Source organism: Symphodus melops (genome assembly GCF_947650265.1).
Source record: "Symphodus melops genome assembly, chromosome: 5".
Classification (NCBI taxonomy): Eukaryota; Metazoa; Chordata; class Actinopteri; order Labriformes; family Labridae; genus Symphodus; species Symphodus melops.
Window position 1 is genome coordinate 4,835,808 of NC_136695.1, and position 25,595 is coordinate 4,861,402.

General features: G+C 41.1%; 1 protein-coding gene across 7 annotated transcripts in view; it reads right to left on the bottom strand.

Annotated features, from left to right (window-relative positions):
• The window catches only part of cdk14 (cyclin dependent kinase 14), a 185,014-nt gene that overhangs the window by 92,986 nt on the left and 66,433 nt on the right, over nt 1–25,595 (bottom strand). For all 7 annotated transcript variants that reach the window (XM_079343514.1, XM_079343515.1, XM_079343516.1 and 4 more), the window contains 3 exons: nt 23,063–23,157; nt 19,504–19,566; nt 5,394–5,517 (listed from right to left, as the gene is read on the bottom strand). In XM_079343514.1, coding sequence (XP_079199640.1) covers nt 5,394–5,517; nt 19,504–19,566; nt 23,063–23,157 — 282 coding nt within the window. The remainder of the gene's footprint in view (nt 1–5,393; nt 5,518–19,503; nt 19,567–23,062; nt 23,158–25,595) is intronic.

Consider the following 25,595-nt stretch of genomic DNA (forward strand, 5'->3'; position numbering starts at 1 on the left):
GAAACACAGCCTGGGACTTCAACACAGAGACATGTTCTGATTTGGATGTTGTGTCTTTGCTTTCTGCCTGCACAGGATTTCTTTCCTCCCCATGTCTTAATCATCTGCCCAATAACTGTCCAAACATTTCAATAGATTCACTTCATGGCGCTACAGGGGAACCATCAGCAGATAACTGAAGTCACTGAGGTACTGTGAATAAGGTCAATGTAGACGTTGCTGCTCCGCTTTATAGCATGCATATGTTCCAAAGCCAAACAGGCTTGTTGGCTCTGACATTCAGCATCACAATGTCTCCTCTTGAGAGACGTAAAATGTATGTTCAAGCTGTGATATTGTTCTGTATCGTCTGTGACGTGGCAGTTGATGTTGTCCCCGGGCGGTGGTTTATTTGTGGACACCACTTTGGCTTTGCCGGCTTTCCTATTCCGAATCAGAATCACCGTCACAAACACTTGATTTATCCACAGGGGAAATTCACTTCGCTCAGCTGCCAGGCTAAAAATGGAACAATATCCTCCCTTTATTTTGAGTTTCTAACTTTTGTTCGGGAGATCAATGCAGAATAAAGCTTCAACAATCTTGCTTTGAACAGGCCGTGGAAACAGAACGTCTGAACAATATTTACCACCATCTCTCTCACGGTTGATTCATTTGTTCAGTCTGGCCTGTGGAATAATAGACCTCATAGCTATCTTTTGAAAACATGGATAAAAAAAAAAAACAAGTCCATTTGATCCAAATGTCCCTGAAGACAACCTGGAGCTCGGCTACTGCTGCAGAAGTCCCCAACTCTTCAATGAGCCAGGAACATGTCCTCATTTTACAAACTGTAAACTGGGACAGGTTTTCACGAGGACTGATTCCAAAACAGCCACACACACACACACGATAGGGCTTTATCAGGGGGGTCATGCTGTTTGTGAATCGAGCTCAGATAAGGTTTCAGGCCCATGACCGCAGCCTGCGCTCCAGGTTGGCGATGGACACTGACAGCATATGGCAATGCTTCAGTGTTTGAGTGCAAACACAAGCAGCCTTTCAGCACGTTCGTCCAAACTAAAGACACATTTCTTCTCTCGTGGGGCTCTGAAGTATTTGGGCTTTGAGAGATGCTCATCTGCTGTTTCATCCGCTTCTATAATAAGGTACGGTAGCCCTGAAAGGCGAGTGGGGGAAACAATCTGATCAAATTCATTCTCTCTCTTTTTTATGCTAAGAACTAATATCTATGTGGATGCCTTATGTTTTAAAAGAGGGGGACATTTTTAGTTTCTTGATTATCAGGGCGACGGGACCTGTGCTGCGTGTGCTTTGTCGACTGAAAACCAAGAACATGACATGCCAGCACAGTTCTGAAAAGTTTGAGGACTTTAATTGGGGGAAAAGTCAGCAGCCTGAGAAAAGACAGCAGTGTGCTGTGTTCCCGAATATGCTTGCTGTTTATTTGTAACAAAAAAATAAAAACCTGGCGTTCAGAAAATAAATAAACGGTTTTCACAAATGCACAAAACTCTCTCCCGACCTTTTTAGGTAAATATGAATGTGTGTTTATTCCTGAGCTTACCCAGAGGTTTTCATGCCAGGCCCCAAATAAAACCTCTGTGTGAAGTCAGACTGAGCTGATGAGTAAAGGCAGCTGAAAATATCAGATACGGGACAGATCCAATCTATAATCGGTATCAGGTTGGATTTTTGAGGTAATTTACATATTGGATATCGGACTGATGGGGCAGATCCACATCACCGATCCAGAACCATCTTGGGGAACTTAAAACGAATCTCAGCTCGCGCAGTCTCACTCTGAAGATGTTCAAACCGAACTGTGAGTGCCCACAAATCGTCTCCATGACAACGTTCAGACGACATGGATGTGATCAAAAGTACAACTCTTCCCCTTCTGTTCAAAAGATTTCATTTGAAAACCTGACATTTGCTGCTGCTTCCTGTTTTGTACGTGAAGTCAGCGCAATGCACACAACGACAATAAAACACTGAATTATGATTTTTTTAGAAAGTTATCGGAATCAATATCGGTATACACAGTGTGTATGTATTGGAATCTGATCGGAACTGGAAAAAAAAGTGGATGGTGCATCTCGAGGAAATACGCTGAAAAACTCACGGCAGGCTAATTTTAGCTTTTTCACCCTCTTCGTTTGAGACTGCTATGACACACACACACATTGCAGATGGATGTTAACACCAAAACATAAAGCGTGTGTGAACCACGTGTTCTTCTGTTTAAACAGTAAGATTTCAGCATCTGTAGAGGCAGTAATTAAAGAAACGCTCCTGCGGGTCACATGAGAGGAAAGGAACACATGTTTGGGTTGGAGGACTTGTTTTTTCAATTTGCTCAAACAGCTTGATCTTAGAACGGTCTGCTCGACTCGATGGAGGGTTTACTACTTGTAGGTGGTGAATGTGTTCACACAGGGATTACACTGCACACAGCTATACCACACACACATCAATAATCACCCCCCACGCACTGCTTAAGTTGGCCCCAATTAGCTGTGTCCTTGATATGAAACATGATAATCAAAGACTCATTTGTGTGTTGGTTGTTTGTGCGGCTCATTAAAAAGGGAGGAAACCCACAGAGGAGCAAAGGGGAGCCTGTGGACTGACTCCACAACCAGCAGTGAGATGAGAAATCAAGTCTTCCACATGAAGTCAGCGTTGCTTTACGCCTGCTTCATCCCTGAACGGAGGGCACTGGATTCAGACTTCACCACCATTTTCAAACAAAGCCCACCATTGCTGTCACATGGCTTTAAACACAACAATAGAAGGATTGAAAACATGTATTTAAAATTCTAGCCTTGGCCACAACGTGTACCCATAGAGGTCAGCGCAACAATTCTTGTCTTCAAGACTTTACGTTTGGAGCTGCTCTCTTAAAATGATTGTTGAGGAACAAAGAATATTTCAGGTGGATGTCAGGATCGTGCTTTATAAACATTTAGTGTATAAAACATGGACACACAGTGGTTTTCTGAAACAGAGTTTGGAAGCGAAACAATGGCAGGCACCATGTTGAACATGCTGTTTGATACCGAGTCTGGGTTTACCAAGCAACAAGCGAAGGGGTAGAGCTGAGGCGGGCCTCTAGCCACCAGGCTAACATTTACAACATGCCCCCTTAGCAGTTAGATCAGCCATAACTTTAGCCCAATCAGTGGGAAATTAGCCTTTTGTTTATTAGCCAGGATATCATTTTTATTTATTTATTTCTTAACCAGGTTTTTTATTTTATTTTATTTTTCCTGGGTGTTTGAGACACGGGTGATAACCTCGAGTGGACAGTCATGCAATTGCAGTTTCTTTCACTTGCACATTGGTTTCATCTGTCATTTGTGTGCAACACAAAGATGGATGGTCAAACTGACTGATCCAAACTCCACAAGCATATTAAATGTATTCTAATAGAAGCTATGTTATTTATTGACTGCAACATTACTCTTTTCTTTTTTTTTTTTTTTTTTTTTTTCTATCAAAGCCACCTCTTATCTTTTCCTTCTCATGTCCGCCATACTATCAGCATACATCTTAATGCCCTCTCACTGTTCTGGCTGCACTCACTGTACCCCTCAGCCACTTCATTGTTGACACTCCGCCTCCATTATTACCCCACCCAGCACCACAGGCCTCAGCTGTCGGCCGTTAGTATTCCTGCTGCCAACGCCCGGGACTACAGGGAGCCCTGGCGGTCACACAATCACAATCACAATCACAATCACGATCACACACACGCACACACACACACACACCCTCGAACAGCCTTCACCTTCCTCATCTGGCATCCCTCAGGCAAAGACTGATTCTGTGTTGTTGTGCATGTTTGTCGATGAGCATTCAGCTCCAGTGACAGACTAATAGGCCAGGGATTTTTCATTCCTGCTCATTTGGTGTTTTGTCCATTATTTTCCCCTTCTCTTCATTTCCCTTGCAGTAATTTGTCTGCACTATTACGAGGTTTGCATTATTGATAAAGCTGCCACATTGTGCCTTCCCCCATCTGTCTGTGCAGAGGGATGGAGGGACGGAGCAGATAGATGGTCAAGGGGGAGAGAGGCTGGAAAGGTCTTGGGAATGGGTGGGTAAGAGAGAGAGAGAGAGAGAGAGAGAGAGAGAGAGAGCAAGAGCGAGAGAGAGGGAGAGAGAGAGGGAGAGAGAGAGGGAGAGAGAGAGAGAGAGAGAGAGAGATTGCTTTGATAGAAGGATGGATAAAGGGATGGAAGGAGGGGTAGTACCCCCCCCCCCCCCCCCCCCCCCCCCCCCCCCCCCCCGAGATGCCAGACAGACCATGTAGGCAGTGTTTACAGAGCATGGATCCAAACCATATGGTGCCACTTCAGGAGGGGTTTGGATCATTTACACACAGACACACTTTCCCTATACTTTGGTCACAATAGATTAGGGCAGATTGAATTTCTAAGTCATTGATATATTAAAAAAAAAAAAAAAAAAAAAACATATAGACTAAGACCAAAATGTTGATGTTGTTTATGTTGTATTAAAATACCATAACGCGTGTCTTCTGTAGAGCAGCCAGTTCACCTGTTTCTCATCTCACCGTCTGTCACTATTCACCCTGCTCTCTCTCTCTCTCTCTCTCTCTCTCTCTCTCTCTGACTCAAACTCAACAAATATGAATCTGTAACGAAACACACAGCAGTTGATTTTTGGTTGCAGAAAAGCACAACTTTATTATTTCATTTAATCATTGTATTGTATTTGAAGGCAGAGGTGGCGTTTTGAAAGTAACACGCAGCCCCTCCCCTCTGTGCTCCCTAAACAGCCACGCCCCTCACATGCATGAGCAACGATGCTCCAGGAGCGGACCTCAGCCTATCGCTTGCACTGGAACTACATCTAAGAAGAAGAAGCTGAAAGGTGCATTCAAATATCCCACACAAAGACTTCACGATCACGGACATAAAAGGTATAAAGGGCAGAGCATTTGTATTTTTGTCATGATATCTTTTGAAACTATCAAGTCAATCAATTTATTAGAAAGGGACAGTGGAGTTTTTCTCCAAAATGTTTCTGATCGAAAAATTGAAAAAAAATAACAAAAATAAAAAAGTAAATAAAAAGTTAAATGTGTTGAATTTCACTCTGTCGCGCTATAATGGTCAAAGGACTGAGAGTTTAAAGAGGCTTGTCAATGAACTTAACTAAAATAATTTGGTGAGAGTATCGTCATGATGCATCGAGGAATAAGGACATTTAACACAGATTTTTGTTGACACGGGCCTCCTGGCTGTCCCTCGTTCATGTCATAAACTTTGAGGCGACCGAGCCTTGCATAACTTCGAGGTTTCACACATAATCTCATGTCTCAAAGTCACTAAAGAAGGAGCATCAGTGTCGGGTCTACTCACCAAAGTCAGCGAGTTTCAGCTCTCCGGTGTCACTGATGAGCAGGTTTTGTGGTTTGAGGTCGCGGTGAAGGATGTACCTCTGATGGATGTACGACAGGCCTCTGAGCAACTGGAACAGGAACAGCTACAAACAGAAAGAAAGGAAACAAGTGTGTTTAAGAGGTTCATATGTAATCATTTCATCTCTGCTAGAAACAAACAGACGAGCTGAATACAGGACATGGATCCCAATCTCATTCAGTCTCTGCCTAAAGATAAACTTTCTGTTTAACACACTGAACTGTGGGACTAATGACTGCAGATATGTGTGGAAGAAACAAAGACTGTACATAAGACCCTCACGCCAAAGTGAATTTAATTGCCATCGGCTCGTTGCACTAGTTGCAAAAGTAATTCCGATTGTTGAGAAGTTACTGCAACAATGACACTAATTTTACGGTTTAGTGAATGGCTTATTCCCTCAGTTATCGGTATCAATCCCTGGTTTAATGGGTTTTTCCACACAGCATGATGTTCATTCAGTAAGTGATGGTCCCATTAAGAGTAAAACAGACGGTGAAGCAGAGTATGATTTAGGATCATTGCTAAACTCTGTTCAGCTTCAGTTGTACTCTGTGAAATGCATCTCGAAGGAGATAGAAGTTCAATAAGTACATTTTGTTGAAGACCGTCTTTTAGGGACCAAAATTAATATCCCAATGAATATCTTTGGTTTTTAAAAACTTTTGCACCTTCGATGAGCAGTGAAGTTGGTAATTAGCTTTTGCTAACCCCTAAAGAGCGTACTCACTGAAGGCTTTTTTTAAAAGACTGTTTTTTATGTCCATCTCCGCATTATTTGAAGGTGAAGGCTGGAGAGATGAAACGTGGGGACCGAAAGCAGAGGATGTAAACGGTCGAGAGCAGCGTACTGAGCACTGGAGCCTCTGTTCAAGCTGAGCTAAAGCAGCCTTTAAAAAACAGAAGTCAGGAGACCTTTACTGACATCATGGTGACTGCCTTCATCTCCCTGATAAAGTCCATGGTTAGTGACCTACTCAGTAAGGGAAGGCTAAATCATGAACACAGGCAGGAACCATTCATTCCAATGAAACACTGTCTCTGTCACAAAGGCATAAACACAAAAAAATCAATACAGAGGCACCAGTCAAGATCACAGCCATCATTTCCTCTGCTCTGATGATTTAGTACTTGAGCCAGTACAATTCCCTTCTGATATGATAGCAGCTAATTGTACCTGGGTTGGATATATTGTGGCTTGTGTTGTGATGTCTTGGTATAGAAAGATGTGTTTGAAAGAAAAGTCACAGGTATGTGGGTTTGACCATTTTGGAGCTGGGCGTGACTGATGCCTCCTTTTCATTTTCTGTGAAGGGCGGTGAATCGATTGAGCGGAGCATGACAGGACTGCTGACAGCAGGGAGGAGGGAAGGCAGTGTGACAAGATGAGTTGAAATCAGCTAACTTTGACCCAGAGGAGTTGAAGAACACACAGCATCATCCCTCAAACTAAAGTCGTTTGTTTTCTAACTGCAGTCTAAGATATCACACACACAAAGTTGTTTCCCCACAAAAACTTTTACAGGAGGTTTAAAATCGATGATCTCAGATCAACAGAAATGACAAAACTCCCCAGAGGGGGAGAAAGATGTTTTTTGATATCGGAGCGTCTGTAAGCAGTAACTTCATACAACAAAACATACAGGGAGATATAAAGAATGCCACTATCATAAACAGAACAAAACATTCAACAGGACACGTTGCACGATGATCATTTAAAGGAGGAACGTGTTTGTGTTTGTGTTTGTGCAGAGCATTTGATAGGCAGACGAGCTGAGTCGTCGATTCTACCGTGAAGCAGACCAGGATAAAAAGAAACACAAGTGACAGAGCAAAGGGAGGCTGTTCGCTAGTCCATCGTGCAAGGCATTAAACAAAAATAACATCAAACTGTCACATATCACATTCATGAGAATGGGACAGACAGGAGGCCTCAGTGACCTTTAACACAATCTCCGTACATCCTTGATTGACTCCATGCAGAGGTTTGAGTTACAGTTGAAGATTTTCCAGAGACACTTGAATTTGATGGAAAAAATAAACTGTCAAAACAGTTTTTTTTATGCCAATCTCACTGTGAAATTCAAGTTAACCTTTCAAGTTATAAATGTAGTCACTTGTTCTTTAAGACAATGATGAACAACTGGCGGCCTGCGGGACACATCTGGACCCCCCAAAGCCTCCCATCCCAGGATATCTCAGGTGCTTAAACAATAAAAATAAAAACCACAAGGCAAATACTCGCATTAGATAAATGGGAGGAACTACATTTCCCCGCTGACAACTGATGTCTTTGCAACAGTCACGCTCATGTGGCAGCATATTTTAAAGTCCAACCTCCACAGTGACTGCCAGCCTATGTACAGAGCTGACGAGCCCTGCTTTAGGACCAAGCAGCAACCTCCGGTCATGAAAAATGAAACCAAAGCAGAAATGCAAATTCCTGCAGTTCATTAAGTGTCCACTTGAGGCTCGCTCCTTGAACCAAGTGAACAGAATTTATAGATGACCTCGTCAGGTGTTGCTTATGTGTCGAGAGATAACCTTAAGTCATGGCCTCTGCAATCAGGCGAGAAAATAAAGCTCCATGCTTACAACAATGGTAGCATTGTATAGAAAGCATTACTAAAGGCTGCAGGATTCCACCGACAAATACAATAACAGCTAATGCATTCATAAAAAACACTCATGAAAATGCATGAATGCACTTTTGCTGACCCATCATATGAATAAAGATGAAAACGCATTTACAATTTTACAGCCTGTTTTTTTTTCTGCAGAAATTAAACACAGCTTATTCACCTGCCTGCGGAGTTCATAAAACCCAGCAGCATCCACCAAACTGATTTAGCTTTTATTATATGCATTCTGCATGAGATGTCGCTAATGCTATCAGTCTGAGCTTAATACAGGAACATCAACAACCTCCTAAAATGTAGACAAAGTCTGAGCACCATTAAACTTGTTTTGTTTTTCTGGCAGTTCCCCCCCGCCCTTCTTGCAGACGCGTCAATCAACGAATAATGAGGCTGGCGCATTCTAGCGTTCAATTTTATTCCAATTGCAGTGTTCCTCTTTCATTTCACTTCTCTCACTGATACCATAGTCTCAGCCAATTAAGCTGATTGAAGCAGCATGGAGTCCAATCAGAGATGGGGTCCTGTCTGGCTTCTGGAGTTGCCGGGTCAACCGTTTACTATGCCTGCGCTCGGCGGGTGAGAGATGAACTGCAGTTCACAGAATTAGCATGGGAAATGTGGGTTTACTCATGTATATCAAAACACACTTCTGGAGAGCCCTCGCCGAAAGTGCAACTGCACGGTAATAAAAAGAGGGGGAAAAGAGTCTTTTATTCTCTTCAGTCAGCTCTTCAATTCAAACATCAAACCCTTCTCAGAAGAACATGTTTTTTTCTTTTTTCTGTAACAGCACACTTCCATTTGCAATTCCAATATTTCAGGAAAAGTGAAGTGCTGTTTGTGAAGGCTCTTCAGACTGACTCTTTTGACAACAACAACAACAACATCATTGTTTTCTGTACTCAGGGCTTCAAGGATTTTTCAGAATTTAAGTACAGTATGGTTTGATTAAGAAACGTACATCTCCACTCCATATTCAAACAGTGTCAGCGTGGTAAGTGGGAAAAGGCACTTAGGACATCTGCTCCAGCTGAAATACTGTAATAAGTGAAATGTGAATGTATGAAAGGGAGGTGGGGTTTCACCTTTACACAACAAGAGCAGGGAGCAGGAAAATAAAGACAGAACAAAGTCCAAACATCCAAAAATGTGGGCTCTAGATTTGTATTATTTTACTGTCAAAATGTATCTCTTCTCTAGGACTAAAAAAAGACGGACTTTTATTTATTTATCTTTTATATTATAAGGCTGAACGATTTATTGTTTTCTGATCGAAATCGCGGTTTTAAAAATAAAACGCGATCACGTGATCGGTTTTTGGCAGCGCTTCTCCCGACTGACCCAGGAGCTGTTGTCAATTTACACGCGCCGTCTATTCTGCTCCTGTGTGCGCGTGACTTCTTTAGCCTGATACACAGCTCGACAGATAGCTGACTGTTTTCCTCCAACAAAGAAGCTGAAGTTTCTTTGTCCAGTCTTTAATAAAGGAAGCACTGTAAAACTAAACAGACATAAAACACAAGTTATTCATCTCATCAATATGCTAAACAAGCGAAAAGTCCGCTAGCTTGATGCTAACGTCTATGAGAATTTGAATAGGAATGCTAGCGGTTAGCATCGCGAATGTGTCAATTGTTGTTATCTCACGTTGTGACCTTATTAAACATACTCAAGAGATACAATGGAAGATCTGAGCATGAAATGACACTCACAGGAAAATGTTTCGGCCGTGTGGCTAGAAGAAAATATGGGGACAGTATTGGCTTCTCTTGTTGCATAACCTCTGTGAACAAAGTCATCTACGGTAACCCCAAAGGCACAAAATAAATCAACACTTATGACCAGATGTCTGTCAAACTGACACTAAAAACAAGAAAACAAGATCACACCGTCTGTGTGTTTCTCCTTAATAAATAAATCTGAAAATAATTCTTAACTTCAGTTTTCATTCTATTAATTTAGAGTTCTGGTATTTAAAGTTTTAACTGGTGTGATGTAATTTCCTGTCATGTTTGTAAATGTTACTGTACATTGAGAACATTGCACAAGCTTGATTTGAAGAAAATCGTGATCAAAATAAAAATCGCAATTCAATCTTTTCCTAAAATCGTTCAGCCTTAGTATATTACCTCAGTAATAAGATTACCGTCAAAGCCCAGCCATACTGAGTTCACACATCAGCTCCCTCGACTTCACACAGACATTAACAAGGTGGCCAGAAGGAAAAAGTAAAGCTGGGGTGAAAAACTTGGCTGTTTTTGTTCATACATAATCAATCACTATTGGGCAACACTGATGAGCTGTTCAACCAAAAGTTAATGTTGATTTCTAGTTATGTAACATGCATCCGTTTCTGCACTTAAACAAGTACACCTGTGCTTTTTTAAGCCCCAACTATAAACCTTTATTATCTATTTGCTGCCTAAACTGAACCAAGACGTTTCATATGGTAGTGTCAACCAAAAGTAAATCTAAATTCTACTTCATCTATCTGAGTAGATTAAGAAGCTGATTTGTTAGTTTATTTCATCTATTTACTGCACTTAAAACGATTTAAAAAAAAAACATAGATCAAATAAAAATAAAGAATGATGAGTTAATACAAAAAAATGATATCTTTTGAAAGAAATGTGCTGGAGGAACCACATCGAGTGGCTCTCCTAAAGGGTAACATTTAAAACAGAAACAAATTATTAAAGTAGTCCAAGCTAATATTATAGAGCTAATCAGAAAACATACTCAAAATGTGTAGAAGAAAGCAAAACAAGAAAGAGGGGGAAAAAAGGAAAAATAAGCACTAATTGCAGAGAATGATTATGATGGTGCACTGCTTGATTGGCCATGCAGGAAATAAAAGGTTTGTTTTTTAAACAAATTGATGATGATGTTGTTTCTGATATGCATAACTGGGTAAATTATTCCAACAATGACATCCTCTAAATCTGAGGGAGAATTGAGAAAAAAAGGGTCCTGAAGCTGCAGAAGGAAGAAAGCTGACTGACCTCGTGTTGTAATGGTGAATGGTTGGCTCATATGAAAGTGATACAAAAAGGAAAGCTGCCTATAGACGTCACCCAAAAATAACCTTTTCTCTACTTACCAGATTGAAATGAGGGATGTCTGCCCACAACTTAAACATTTTAATGTCCGGTCTGACCAAAAGTTTTAAATCCGTTATCACAAATGTGACTTTGCAAATCAATCCTTCAATTCTGACTTGAAGGCAAAGACCGGCAGGTGTTGAAAAGAAGCTGCAATTATTTCAAAGAGCGGGGATTCGTTTTAGCATTCAACATGTGTTGGAAGTTGTAGAGTTATAGCAGCAGAAAACAAAAGAGGTCTGGAGACAGCCTCTACAGGCTCATCCACAAACCCTGCCTGCTTTTTCCTTTTTCTTTGTAAACAGGCTCATTAGCTAAATCCGGGCAGTGCCCAAATAAGGTTTAATGACGCCGCCATGAGCAGTTCCCCCCCTGCAACTTTTTAGTTCGGGACACTTCCTGTACTTTTGCCTTTTTGTACTTTTTCTTTACAGGGTCTCTCTGTGCTCTGCAGGGGACATTAACAGCCATCAAATCGATGGATAGACTCCAATAACCTTCTCTCATCTTACAGTCTCTATAGGAGGAAACAACCTTTCTTATCTGAAGTTAAAAACACACATAGATGTGTTTTTACGCCATAACACTGCGGTAAAATGAGCTCATAGAACAGCTCATGAATCAAAATGAAAAGTGATTTCATTAAAGAGAAAATGTCCAGTAGTAGCTCTTGTGTGTGTGTGTGTGTGTGTGGAAAGGAGTCTTGGCTTAATCATGATGCATTATTAGTTATAATAACTGCAGGAGAAACAAACCGTGTGATCATAGTTAAATCAGCCATTAACATAATCGATCACCAGAGGAGTGACCCGACGAGTGCACGAACAACCATCCATCATCAGCACACCAATAAACACACGGCCATTTCTCTAATGATGAAATACTTGTTGCTATAATAACAAAAGGCAAGCAGAACTCTCCATCAAGATAAGCATTATGAGAGATGTGTGGATTGTATCGCCTCGCTGTTATCTATCAGTAGAATGGGGTGTAATTTGGCTCTTTTGTCTGATATTCAATGTGCTGCAAAGCGTGAAGCAATGTATCAAAGTGACGGCAGGACACTGGGGTTCATTTGGCTCCACTGGCACAGACACACAGTGAAACAGCACAGAACACAGGACAGGAGGACATACCGTGCGTTTTAATCGGATGTTCAAATCACACGAGGCGACGCTTACGAGTTTCAAGATAAATCGGGGCTGAAGAGCGACTGGTTTGGGACAAGAAGTAAGGTACTCTCAACTGGGGGCAAAACAACGGCACTGACAGAGAGAGCAGGAGCCCGTCTGCTGTTACCTCGTTCGCCTTCATCACAGACGTTTCCATTACACCTCGATGCAGACTCTGCAGCAGGCTCCAAACACTTCACTACTACATCTTGCTTATAAAAAAATGTCCATTAGTCGACTGTGGCTCAGGTGGTGTCAGTCTTCTCCTAACAGGAAGGTCAAGGGTTTGATACCCAGCTCCTACAGCTACATGTCCGATGTGTCCTTGGGCAAGGCACTTGAAAAGAGTAGAAAAGCACTATATAAGCGCAAATAAGTCCATTTATCATTACGGCATTATCCGGAAGATGGCGTGAAGGTCAGTTTTCAAAACTATAAATAGAAAAAGTCTTTATTTGTTCCTGATTTGAAGACTTTGTATGCCTCTAATATGACCAGTGCTGCCGTTAAAGTGACACTTCATTTAAAAGTCAGAGGAATATGAAAGACAGCCTCTTCAGACACATCAGTCTGGACTGCTTGACGGTTGTTCAATGACTCTGCTGCATCAATGAACCGTGACATGAAATGACGATCACAGTGTCTACTGTCTTTCATCACAGTAGCTGTGAGTGACTGCTGGCATTAGTGAAGAGCGGTATACACTCACTTTTATTTATGGCACCGTCTGCTGTTGTCCACTGCACATAATGACCAATACTAGGAAATAATTAGTGAGGACAATAAGTTAAACATTTCCTGTCACACTCCATTTTATGTCCCAATATTTACACACCGTGTTGGACTTATACGTTTAAGAAGCTCCTCTCTGTTGGTGCTTCCAGGGTATCTTTAATTGCATCCGTCTTTCCTTCACTTGCATCCTTCGCTTGGATCACATGAAGCCACTCCGGGTTTGTAATGATGTCATCAGCTGATCACGGCGGAGCTGTCAGTCACTTTAACAGCTGTTTCTGTTTGCAGCCACGCGCACTTGATGAATTCTATTCAAATGCAGACAGTCGGCCAAACAGTGTTTAGTCTATGTTACCTGATAACAGCACATGAAGACTAACCTGCAGTCTGTTTAATCTGTGAACATAAACCATATGGACTGTTTCTACTGCACTGCACAGTAGATACAGCAATGAGGTATGTCCAATAGTGAGGTGTGTTTTTCAGTGAAAAGACTTCAGTGATGTGTGCTCTCATGTATCATCGCTCACAGCTCCCTTCGATCTCCCTCCTCTCTCTCTAAGAGACTTGAGACGTCCTCAACATTCTGGGTAAAGACAGTTTCACCAACAGACCGAGTGCTATCTTTTTTGGCTAGGTACGGTCGAAATTACATTTCATTCACTCTGCAACAAAGAAACACAAAACCTTTAGATCGTTAGCAAACCACTGAAGCAGTGTTTCGCTGAAAGCAGTGAGGGAGAGCTAAAATGAAGAAGTGTTAAATGGAGTGAAAAGGGTCCACCATCTGCTAGCAGGCATGGAAAGAGCCCTAATCTTTTCCACTAAGCATCTGTACAGCGTTCTCCATAATGGCCTGAACCTAGAGGCAGCATCAAACCTGCACTGTGTCAGGGGCCACAGAGGGCTGTGAAGTTCCAGAAATGCCTCAAATTGTCTTTGGCTTATGTTTTAATGAGCAGCTGTGTCGCACTGCAGGGCCTCCATGTGTAAATATAGGAACACTGAAACACCACTACACACACTATAAAACAACTCTCTAATGTCGCCCGACCATCTCTGGAGACGTACTCTGAACATGGAATGTGTTTCCTGCTTGTTGGCAAAATGGTCCTCTCTGATGTCCCAAAAGCTACATTTAGTCAAAGACTTGACAAAGAGCAACCAATAACAATGGCTTTAATAGAATCCAATCCAAACGGTTAAAACACTTCATTACTCAGCTTTTTCACTCACATCGACTTTGGAGTTTTTTCCTTAGGCCGTGTGAGCGGGTTTTATTTTTTCACAGGTTCACTTCAGCTTTTGGGATTGTCAGTTCAGAAACACAACTGCACGGACAACTCAACTCAAATTCAGCAATTTCTGAGTTGAACAGCAGTTTGTTGCTCTCCATTCGACAAACTGCTAAATGACAACTTCAACCATGTTCAATAATAAAAAGTTACTGTTTAATGAAGCTTCAAAAAGCAATCAGGCACCGACTGCCTTACCATGCAGGGTTTACGATGTTCATTGTTTATTGATCTGGATTATTACAACGTCTTACCATCAGGTTGCTTATTATTAAAGCAGGACAAGTCAGGCAGATTCTTAAAAACATGACGCGCTGGTTACTTTAGGGGCACCAACATATTTTTTTTTAAGAGTCAATAAAAATGATGATTAAAGGGGGCGCCGATAGCTCAGCGGCAGCGACAGCGCGCGTACCATGTTGCGAGGCCTCGCTCCTCGCGCGGGCGGCCCGGGTTCGCGTCCGGCCTGTGGCCACTTTCCCGCATGTCTCTCCCCACTCTCTCCCCCTTTCCGACTCTATCCACTGTCCTCTATCAATAAAGGCAAAAGGCCAAAAACAAATCTTAAAAAAAAAAAAAAAGATGATTAAACTAAATGTGGCTAGCTGTTAGCTGGTACATTTAACATATTTTGTTCAAACTCATTTCAGTTGGATTAAGGTTTGTTTTACAAAACACGTTTTATAATTACTCGTGTTGTTGCCACAAACCAACAAGTTGGTCTTGAATTCCTGACAACCACCTGATAAATGCTTCCTGTTTGCTGTCGTCGCCACGGTTATGTTTGTTGTTCTTCCTGCTTCAGTCAGCTTGCTTCCCTATTGGCTATTGTTCCGTTTCACATTTCACAGAGTCCGTGCTCGGCCGTCCTTGGTGTTCTCCGCGCACAAAATGATTTCTAAATCGTAAATATTGAACAGGTTTAATATTTACCATTTCAAGTCAGGGCAGTTAAAATCACACGTCACCCCACAGGAGAATCCAGCAAGATAATGGCGCCTTTGCTGACTTTGGTTGGAAGGGGAGCTTTAAGCCCTCGCTAGTGGCGAGCGGCTGTGTTACAGCTTCAATTTATATTATAATAATATGAATTCAAAGTTTAACATGTCATTTTGGAGCAAACTTGTATGGGTGCTAACTGCTTACATCCCCATCATACATCTAGGACACTATGTTTATTACCATCTGCCTTTATATAGAACTTTCTACAGCCTAAAGATACAACCACCACATATGATACAACATGAAAATACTCAGGTTACTGTTCAAACATTGATGAGTTTAGTTTGTGGTTGTTGGTTCTTGTAGTGTACACGTGCTGGATGCTTGCCGTGGTGGCCTGTACTTGATATTTACATGACACTGATGACTCATGCAATCAGCATAATGTAATTGTAAGAGCAAATGTTGTCTGTACTTTGGCTTGTAGACATGCTTTGTTGGTGTCAGTTTTCAATTGATCTGTCGAGATGTCGCTGAGACACGGCCCTTCAGCTGACTGCATATAATCTGATAAGAGGAGCACTTCAGCAGCGGCTGGATGAGGTCACAGTGTGCTCAATTACTGCAGCGCTGCTAACAAACTGCAGTCAAGTACAGTGCAAGGGGCGAGAAAAGTTAATGGAGCTGTATAACAGGAGTTTCCAATACATTTTACCATTGATCAGAGAGTTCAAGCAGAAACTTCCCACATGTCTAACTTTAGACTGATGAAACACACGCAGACACACAGAGAGACCCCCCCCTTCTCCCCAATCACACACACACACAGCTCTTTGGTTCATGACCAATAACTACATTAGCAGAGAGCGTCTGAGTGCATCTCTCTAGATGTTAATTTGATCAAGCACCAGTGGAGTCACTAATAGCTTTTATGTAGCTGATTAGTAAATAGGAGGTTGGTTGAGTGACTGCACTTCCTCATCATCACTCATAAAACACACTCATAACAGACATTAACTCCCTTTATGGTACTTGTGTTTGCATCTTAATTGAATCATTGTTCACTTCACATGACCGACACTTGATCATATTTTTAAAACTCTGATTCCTGTGGTTTGGGCACCTTCTTTCATTTTCGTGTATGAATAGGAAAACCACAAAAGCTAATTGGGAATCTGTCCTCAAAGTTTAAACACTGAGTGAGCAAAACAAACTGACAGTCATTCATCAGTCTCTAATGCTTCAATGTCAGAATATTACTTCAATAGTACAAGTTGACTTGCGCACTGTAGAGCCAGAGTGCTGCAGGGGGAGGAACACATGTCAACAAGTTGTGCTAAATCAAAGTGGCTTACTGAAGGTTTTTCAGCATGCATCGTCATTGGTACAAATGTGGCCACATCTGCAGCCATGTATAGGCCAGCTCCCGTGCTTAATACAACCTCAGTTCAAGAAATTCAAACTATCTATTTAAACACATCACAGCAAGAGTTTAATGATTTTGGTCCAAACTAAAAGTGATCATGCTTTGAGGCTTTAGGGTGCATGCATTTACTCTGGCTTCTTGAAATAATGCATCAGAGCTGCAGCTCATCCAGAATGCTTCTGCAAAACTCAGCACCGGCACAAAGGGAGTGGAGCACATTTTCACCTGTCTTTAAAACCACGGCACCAGCTTCCTATGAGTCGAAGAACATTTTAATGTACGCTAACTTGCTTGAATATGCATACTATTCACTTGTATTCTGTATTCATTTTTGTTTGTTTGTCTTTATAATTAAAATTCTATACATTTGATTTACAAACACTCAAGAAGTGAAGCCCTGTGTGTCAGACAGGTGCTGTGAAAATAAACTATTCTTTTTTATGAAATCAGAGCACTGAGCTGCTTTTGAGAAGAGGTTTCCAGGTGTGAACATCCCCGCTGTGAGCTGCATGTACTCTTTTTCTCATCCACTTTACTCCAACAGATAATTGGCCCTAATCCAGATAACATTACCCTCCGCTGCTCTTCACTTAACATAGCATTAATTAAGATCTGAGCATACAGGATGTCTTTGATATTATACAGACCAGTAAACTACAGTTCAGTTAAGACAATGTGAGCACTGATTATTAAAAGCTCCAATGTTTGCGGTTAACAATATATGTTTCTGAACACCTAAATGCGACGTCTGTCACTTTAAAGGATTATTACAACCACTGCACTGGTGCTGGATGATTCCAGTGGAGACTTCATTACATGACTGCACAGGGCCCCAAGCCCCATCCGGAGATAAGGAATCACAACTCAGACATCTCACCAGTAGGTAAAAAGTGAACGTGTCAACGTGAGCCAAGCAACACCTCGCTCTGCTCCCTCGAAATAATCCTAAATTATTCATGTGGATTTCAGCGCGGCTGCTGACAGCAGGAGAAACACATATTACTTATGTAAATCCTCAGTGGCGAAAGGTACGAGCTGTTACATAACAGATGTAGCCTGAACTGTCACCTTCCTGCGTGATGGAACATCCAGACACCCCCATCAACAGCAACAACACACGGCCTCATTCCCTCCATCATCGTTTGTTTATACCTGTTTATTCATATTACCAACACCTACTAAAAAGCGGGAAAAAGATCCCGGAGAAGTCGTGTTTCAGCAGAGAGAAACAGTCAAATATCAACCAGCTTCTCCAGCACAGACTCACAGAGCTTTATGGTGCTCCTGTCAATGTAAGGGACAAAGACGGAGCTGGCAACAACACAAGATTAAACCTGACTCTTCATTGATTCACCTGTAGAGGATATCAATCTTATGCCCCTAAAATCTTTAAATTAAGGCTTTAGTCAGGCTGAAAGAAATTCACGAGAGCAACATGCTGACACACCAGATTTTGATATCTCGGTTTGTCGTGCCGTTTCCCATTCCAACACATGGTCAGTTTTATTTCGTTTTATTTAGTTTCTTTTCCAACATATCCTTGACGTGTTTAACCTCCATGTTTGAAAAAGGCAGAAGTGCCAAAAGCTGCAGTGACTTTAGGCACCATGTTAAAATGTCTACAGCTTTGTAAGAAAGGAGGTTTGGGTACGAGTAGCTCATTATCTTTATTACACAGTATGGAGGATGAATCTTGGATAACGCAGTTTGGGTTTCATTCAGCTCAAGAGTTATTAAAACATTTGCATAAATGTTGGAGTGGCGGAGTAGACTGATATATTCTCTGAGTGCCACGAATCTCTCTTCTTCTGATTCGAGATGATTAAAAGTTGAGTTTGAGTTCGGAAACTTATTAGGCTGTGAATAAAAATAATATTCACAATTTTTTTCCCAAAGATATTCAGCCACAGGTCTCCTTAATGAAATCCTGAGTTTGATCTACTCATTATCTTCAACGGCCACCCAAAACAAACCATAACACTTTCTCCCTGACCTGCAGAGCAGTTACTCTGAGCTTCTTAAGGTGAGCTAGTGATGGGTCGGAATTTGCTCATGATTAGCTTTATAAATATTAAGGTTAATCACTTTTCATATAGGTGTGAACATGTACGTGGATTAATGCTGCGTTCCATTTACCTCAGAGCTGGGAATGTTGTCACACCTGAGTTGAGCGTGTTTCAGTTGCAAGTCGGAAAAGCAACATGGAGACCTCCAGGAGGAGTTTTGTTTTGTTAGCTAACACCAGACGATAACAACACACCACGTGATAGTTTGAGCACAAACATAAAAACAACATGTCCACAGAGAGATCTGTGACCGTACTATCGGTGTTGTTGATTTATCACACAAACGGAGGAGCCAGCTGCTCATTAACACTAGTTACAGCTTTAATGTACAGTGAATGCACGTAGCAGCCATGTTGGATTTTGACTCAGGCTATTTTTTTTCTCAAACTTTCTGACTAGTAAATACGACTTCATGGGGCGTTCCAATAGACACTTCCGACTGGGAACTCAGAATTTCTCACTTCCCAGTTCAACTGGAACGTAGTATAAGAGACTGAAATATTACTTTAAAATGTGATTACTGCCTCTTTCTTCCATGAGCCTGCTTATGTTTTTTTTTTTTTTCTTGTTCTGCTGTCCACTTGACAGCAGTGAAATATCCTGTTGGTTTTTTTATCCTGCTAAACTACTTAAAAGCAATGACGACTTCTTCTTCTTATTATTGAAAACCGTACCTTGACGTTGTCTGGATGGAGCCCCCCGGGGTGTTTGTCCATGTACTGACACAGGTCTGTGTGCTGTAAGACACAAGTAAGAAACATGAGAACATTTTTAAAGTCATGCCAAGTTGTGAGACAATCTGAAAAGAGAACGTGATTGTGGTTCAAAGTCATTCGTATTAAAGTGAGTGAACTCCATAGATGCCCATCCTTTCGAGCAGACGGTGGAGATTGGATATGTCTGAATAGAAAAAGAGACTTCCTTTTGTTATTGATTTCACATATTTCTGCCGTAATTAAGCTTCCCCATCCTGACATAAAGAGAAATCTGTTTGGGCATCAGTGGTGTTGACTCTCTGAAATAAGGGATGTTTATATGAAGCTGAGCTGATGTCTTCTCTAACACGAAGCCCACACTGACTCATGTGACATGCATGCAGTGTGACGCCGACCCGCCCTTCACCTCTGTGTTTTGTTAGCACATTGAGGGTGGAGGACGCCTGACGTCTGAAATCACACTGATATTTACAATCTCAACAATCTCCCACTGCGGCTTGAACCAGCAAAACCTTGTCTGCTGAATTATTCAGACGAATGCTCCAACACGGACACGCCTGTCCGTCTTACTCTATCTTTGGTAATATATTCCATCAGGGGGGTTTTCCCTGCTCGAATCATAGTCCCCTCTCCCTCTGGTTGTCACCCTGTCCCTGTCAATCATCATTAGCTGTCTGAGAAAATCTATGAACTCATTTTCTGGTTGAAAACCCTTCTGTATGTTAAACAGCACAGGCTGAAGATGATGGATCAACATGAAGCCAGCTATCTACAATATTGGTAAAGCTTAGAATTTTTAAGTGAGGAGAATCTGGTATTTTTTAACATGGACACTACTATTTTACATAGAGGGGTGTAAATGATTTATGGCAACAAGTGTTTTTCTGATCTGTTAGATGTTGCAACACAAGCTGCAAAATAACCTTTGGGTCTCGTGATCAGATCTAAGACTGTCGTTGTTTTTTTACCACGGACAGGCAGAGATTGTTGGTTTAAGTGCCAAAGAACAAGACACAAATGCTTACAAAAATAAACCTTTTTGTTCAAGAATAAGATCCTTTTTTTAAACTACAAACTATTGTAGTATTAATATCTTCAAAGGCACCAGACTCACAGCAGCAGCCATTTCAATCCCACAGAGCTACGTCCCAAACCATGAACCATCAAACCTGAGATACAGGGTCGCACGCTTTAACAGGGCCAGACTGAAGAACTGTTTGGAACAAAACTGAGTATAGAGCTAAACCCCAGAAAAGATCTTTGAAGGCCTCTGGATCTGTGCTTATTGTTTGAGAGTGTGTGAGAAGACGAGCAGCGGAGCTCTGGATCAATTGTAGTTCGACATAAAGGCATTAAAAGCCCATATGTAGCTTTTATCAACGTAGTTATTCAGCCTTGAAGAGTTTCAGCTTTAAATTACAAAGTGAGCCTTTCAGAAGCAAAATCAAGAACTTTTAGTGAACCTACTTTTACAATACAGCCCATTTGTGACCGAATCAATCTACTGTAAAGCTAGTCATCTTTACCTCAGCCACTGAAGTAAGGAAAATGATGCTAGTAATTTCTCACAGTCAAAAGGAATGAGTTCCATCCATATGACCCATCATTGTCTAAAGAGGATTAACAGTCATCTGTGCTGAAATTCCTTATTTATGCTGACTTTTTGAACTCAACTCATGTCTCATCAAGTCACTCCTAAAACCTGAACTCCTGTCATATGTCACGTCTACCAAAAGGGGGCACTGCACTGTTCTCAGCCTGGTTTCATGCAGAAGTGACGGAAAGCTGAGTAAGCTTTTTATGCTAAAGAGATTTGGCCTCACTCAGCATTTTGAGATGAACTTTGAGCGGAATATATCAATGAGACTGACAGAAGTGTTAACTGAGGATCAGAACATCTCAGTTCTTAAGTTATCACTTTCACTCATGAGAGCTGAGCGGGAAACTTTCAGTGCAGTATTCAGAAGCTGTCAAAGGAGAGTTTAGTCAGAATTTAAAGAAATGACAGTAAGTGGTTCGGAAAGGATTTAGAGGTTTTATGTACTTCTATCATAACAGTGATTTTTAAAGGGGCTTTAACTTTTGATGACATTTTCAATTAAATTAATTATTTATTAGGCTTTATTTGTATCATGTCCTTCCATGCTGAAGATGCCTTTCTGTCCGTCTGATCATAAGGTGGCATGAAGTTCACTGTGGTTGGCTTGTGTTATATCACACAAATACATTTTTGTGACAGTTATGGCTACGACCCTATCCAGATATGATTACTCTTTCACACTGCCTAAAGGTGAAGCCATCTACTGCAGCAATTAAAATAATAAATGTTGAACCTCCTAAATCCCAAAATTAGTGAAACTAATGACCCAGTTTAAAAGTAGAGGTGCACCACTTGAGCGGCTGGTGACTTAAATGTCGGTCTTATAACCTGATGCAGATTTTTATTTCATTTACTTTTTTTTAAAACTTAGCCTTAATCACAGTGTTGTATGAATACCACCATATTGAATTTCCATTTTAAAGAGCTTCATATTTTAAGGTTCTTTTTTTTTTCTTTTTTTTTTTTTACATCAACCCTTTACAGGGCACTCATTTAAATACTTTGAAATTCAGAAAATCCACCTCATAGTGTTCAGGGACATAACAGAACTTTATTTTTTGTTATAACCTTTTCTCAAAAATTGTAAGTGTAATAAACATTGACAAAGTTGCTTTTACATTACAATAGCAGGATGAGTGTGTAGGGTGATCTCTTCTGATTGGCTGAGTGAGGATCACATGCTTCTCGACCTCACTGAGGTGCAACAGGTGGGCCAGATGTAATGTGTATGGAAATTACAAAAAATAGTCACTTGCCCCATAGAAGGTTAATAATAGTTCTTAAAGAAAGAACATTTGGAATCCACAAAAGTTGAAATTGCTCTTTCAGACCTTGAAGATGTGAATCAGCCAAACACTCACTCAGTGCATCTCAAACCAATATTAAAAAAACGACTAAGATTGTTGATGTACCTTGATTAACTCCAGTACGGTATTTACAGGATGCTAAATTTACATCTCTACCACTGGTTTAGTTAAGCTCTTTACTTTTGTAATATGCAGCCTTTTCCAGCAGGAGGCTTTTTTATTATTAAAAAGTTGCCTTCTAATAAAATGGCCGCTTGGCTTCTTGTCCTGGGCACAGAAAGAGCAGCCTCTGGTGCCTCTGGCTGACTGGCACCAAGCATGGAGTGGAAACAACCAGGGCTGCATTTAAATTCTCCAAGTGCCCCTATAAACCAGAGTATGCCAATCAAAATATCCACAGCTCATGTTTCTGTGGGCTGAGTATTAAAAACTGAAACCCAGTCAGCGAGGAGACGCTGAGGTCAAATCAATCAAAGTAAACACACACAGTCAAGAGCTGACCTCTGTCACCTTTCAAACTGTGGCTTCTCTTCCTTTTGAACACCGAAAAATAGATCCTCCCACTCATTTCAGACCTCCGCCCAAAAAGCCTGGCCGTGTGCACACTCACCACATATTCAAAGACCAGAGTCAGGGTTTCCTTGGTGTGGATGATGTCATGGAGCAGCACGATGTTGGAGTGCTTCAGGCCTTTCAGAAGAGATGCTGCGGAGACAGATCAGACAGAGAGTTAATGGAAAGCACATATTCAGGTACCAGAGGAATTGCTATGATCTATGCCTTCATTAGCAGCATCATTAGAATGTAACACGGAGCCTCTGTAAGCCTCGCTACATACATACAGGGGATTAAGAAAAGATAACAGCAGGAGAAGAAAACAGGGTGGATTTACTGCAGTAAGCTCTCACACTCATTAACCAACACATGATGTCATGGACATGCTTTAGAAGTGTAGCACTGTGATGATGTGAGGGGGAGATGGGACAAATTGCCCATTACTTTACTGCCAAAGCTTCTCTCTCCGAGTCTCACCGGTGAAGCTGGGTGTGATCAGCACAGTGTGAGACGGACTTGTTTAGACTTTCGTAAGCCATCCTCGTCTCATTCAAAACTTTTAGTCCAATCACGGTGGATTATTCAAACATTAAAAGAGCATTGAGTAAGATGTAAATAGCAAGGATTAATTTTGTGTGGGAAAATTCTACACCCTTAAAAGCGAGGTGCAAATTCAAACAGTAGATCAAGGTCTAATGAGACTTTTTCATTTTTTTTTTTTTGTTACTGGATGTAAAAATGTGCCTCCAATCTTTAGAAACTACTCACATCGGGGCTGCCCCTCTAAATGAAAGGTAGGGGAAGGGGATATGACTCTATGAGACCACCCTGAAGTTTTCAGAGGTAAATAAAGCCTCTCGTCTGCTGCTAGACATATTTACAGGCAAACAAACAGCTGACAGAAAAAATTCAGCGAAGCAATTCAGGTGACATTTTCATCAGGGCAGAGTGTGAGAGGAGCATAATAAGTGCCGTTTTTATTACAATACATAAATGGGTTTTTCAAACTGTTGCCAGTTTTAAATGAGCAAACCAAAACTTTCCAAGGGCACAGAGGGGCTCTGATAGACGGATCCTCAGAAAAGTGATGGAGCCTCATGAATACATGCAACTCGTAGTAGAAGGTCGTTAAAAAAAAAAAGAAGAAGAAGAAAATCAGACGAAGCAGGACTCCTCCAGTGAGCACAAGGTTAGAGCTGCAGATACCTCAAAGATCCTGTCACCGTTTGAAGATCCATCTCCCCCCCTTATACACCCACCCTATCTCCGGTAATGGGTATGAGTGTGTGCAGTTTTAATAAGCGCAGATACACACACACACTCAACTCTCCTCCTCTCTGAATATATTACTTTATTCAGCAGCAGTCTGTAATGCTGCTCACATATCAGCGCTGGGAGCTCCCTGCTCTGTAATTGCTGAATTAGTTCAATTTCAAAGTGCTTTACTGATCCGTTCACAGGGAGAGGTGTGACCGTGTGTGTGTGTGTGTGACCGTGTGTGTGTGTGTGAGACCATGTGTGTGTGACCATGTGTGTGTGACCGTGTGTGTATTGTGCATACGTCTCTTTATTTTCGATCTGGATCGTTCACAGATCAGACAGAATCATTTTCTAATCTAAATTCAAATGCACATTGTGTGTGTGTGTGTGTGTATGTGAGTGTTTTCACAACTCTCACACACACACACACACCTGACATGACAAACAGGGCCAGGACAGGCTATTATTCATATTACATTATTATCATTATATGAAAGGACATGAGGGATTTTTAGATAGGGGACTCTAATCTCATTATAACTTTTCTTTATTTATCTTTTATCTGTCATGACCTTCATGTACACATGTTATTTTTACTTTAATATTCACATTAAATGAAAATTCTTAAACACTTTCAAGATGTTTTATACTTACAGTTTGAATTGAGAGCACATTATTATCAGAGTCTGATATATTTTCCATCTTACATTGAGGCTGGAACTCTTTGGGTGTCCGATGATTCGATTCATTTTCGATTCTTTGGGGTTGAGATTGAATTGAGAATGTTTTTTGGATTCAAAATGATTCTGGATTCATGATTCAAAGTCTATTTATGAATGAGTACATACATCAGGATCTGCTCCAGTCATCTGTGAGACTGAGTAAAAGAGTTCGCTTTAGCACTTAGCAGCAACTGATTGGCCAAAAAAATATAGATTTTTGGAATTTATGAATCCATTTAAAATCTCGGGAGATTTTTTTTTTCTCCAACCTCTAGACAACACTCAACATTAATTTAAAGATTAAACAGACGCTGAAAATTCAGTATATGAAGCAAATTTTATTTAAAACAGGTTATACCAGTCTAAAATGTAACGACCAATGTAACACTAAAGTGGCTGCATCGCCGCACAAAGCATGCTGGGATACAAAGAGACGCAGACCATTGTTGTTGTTGGGGTTTTTTTCCGGTTATCGGGTGATAATCACGGATTTAAAGCTCCAGTGGGGAGTTTTTAGCAGGTTATAAAACAAAATTGAAATTAATATGGATGTGTCTTTATGAGCTACAAAAAGTGCTGGTTTGACTGAAATAATGATTGCCTGAG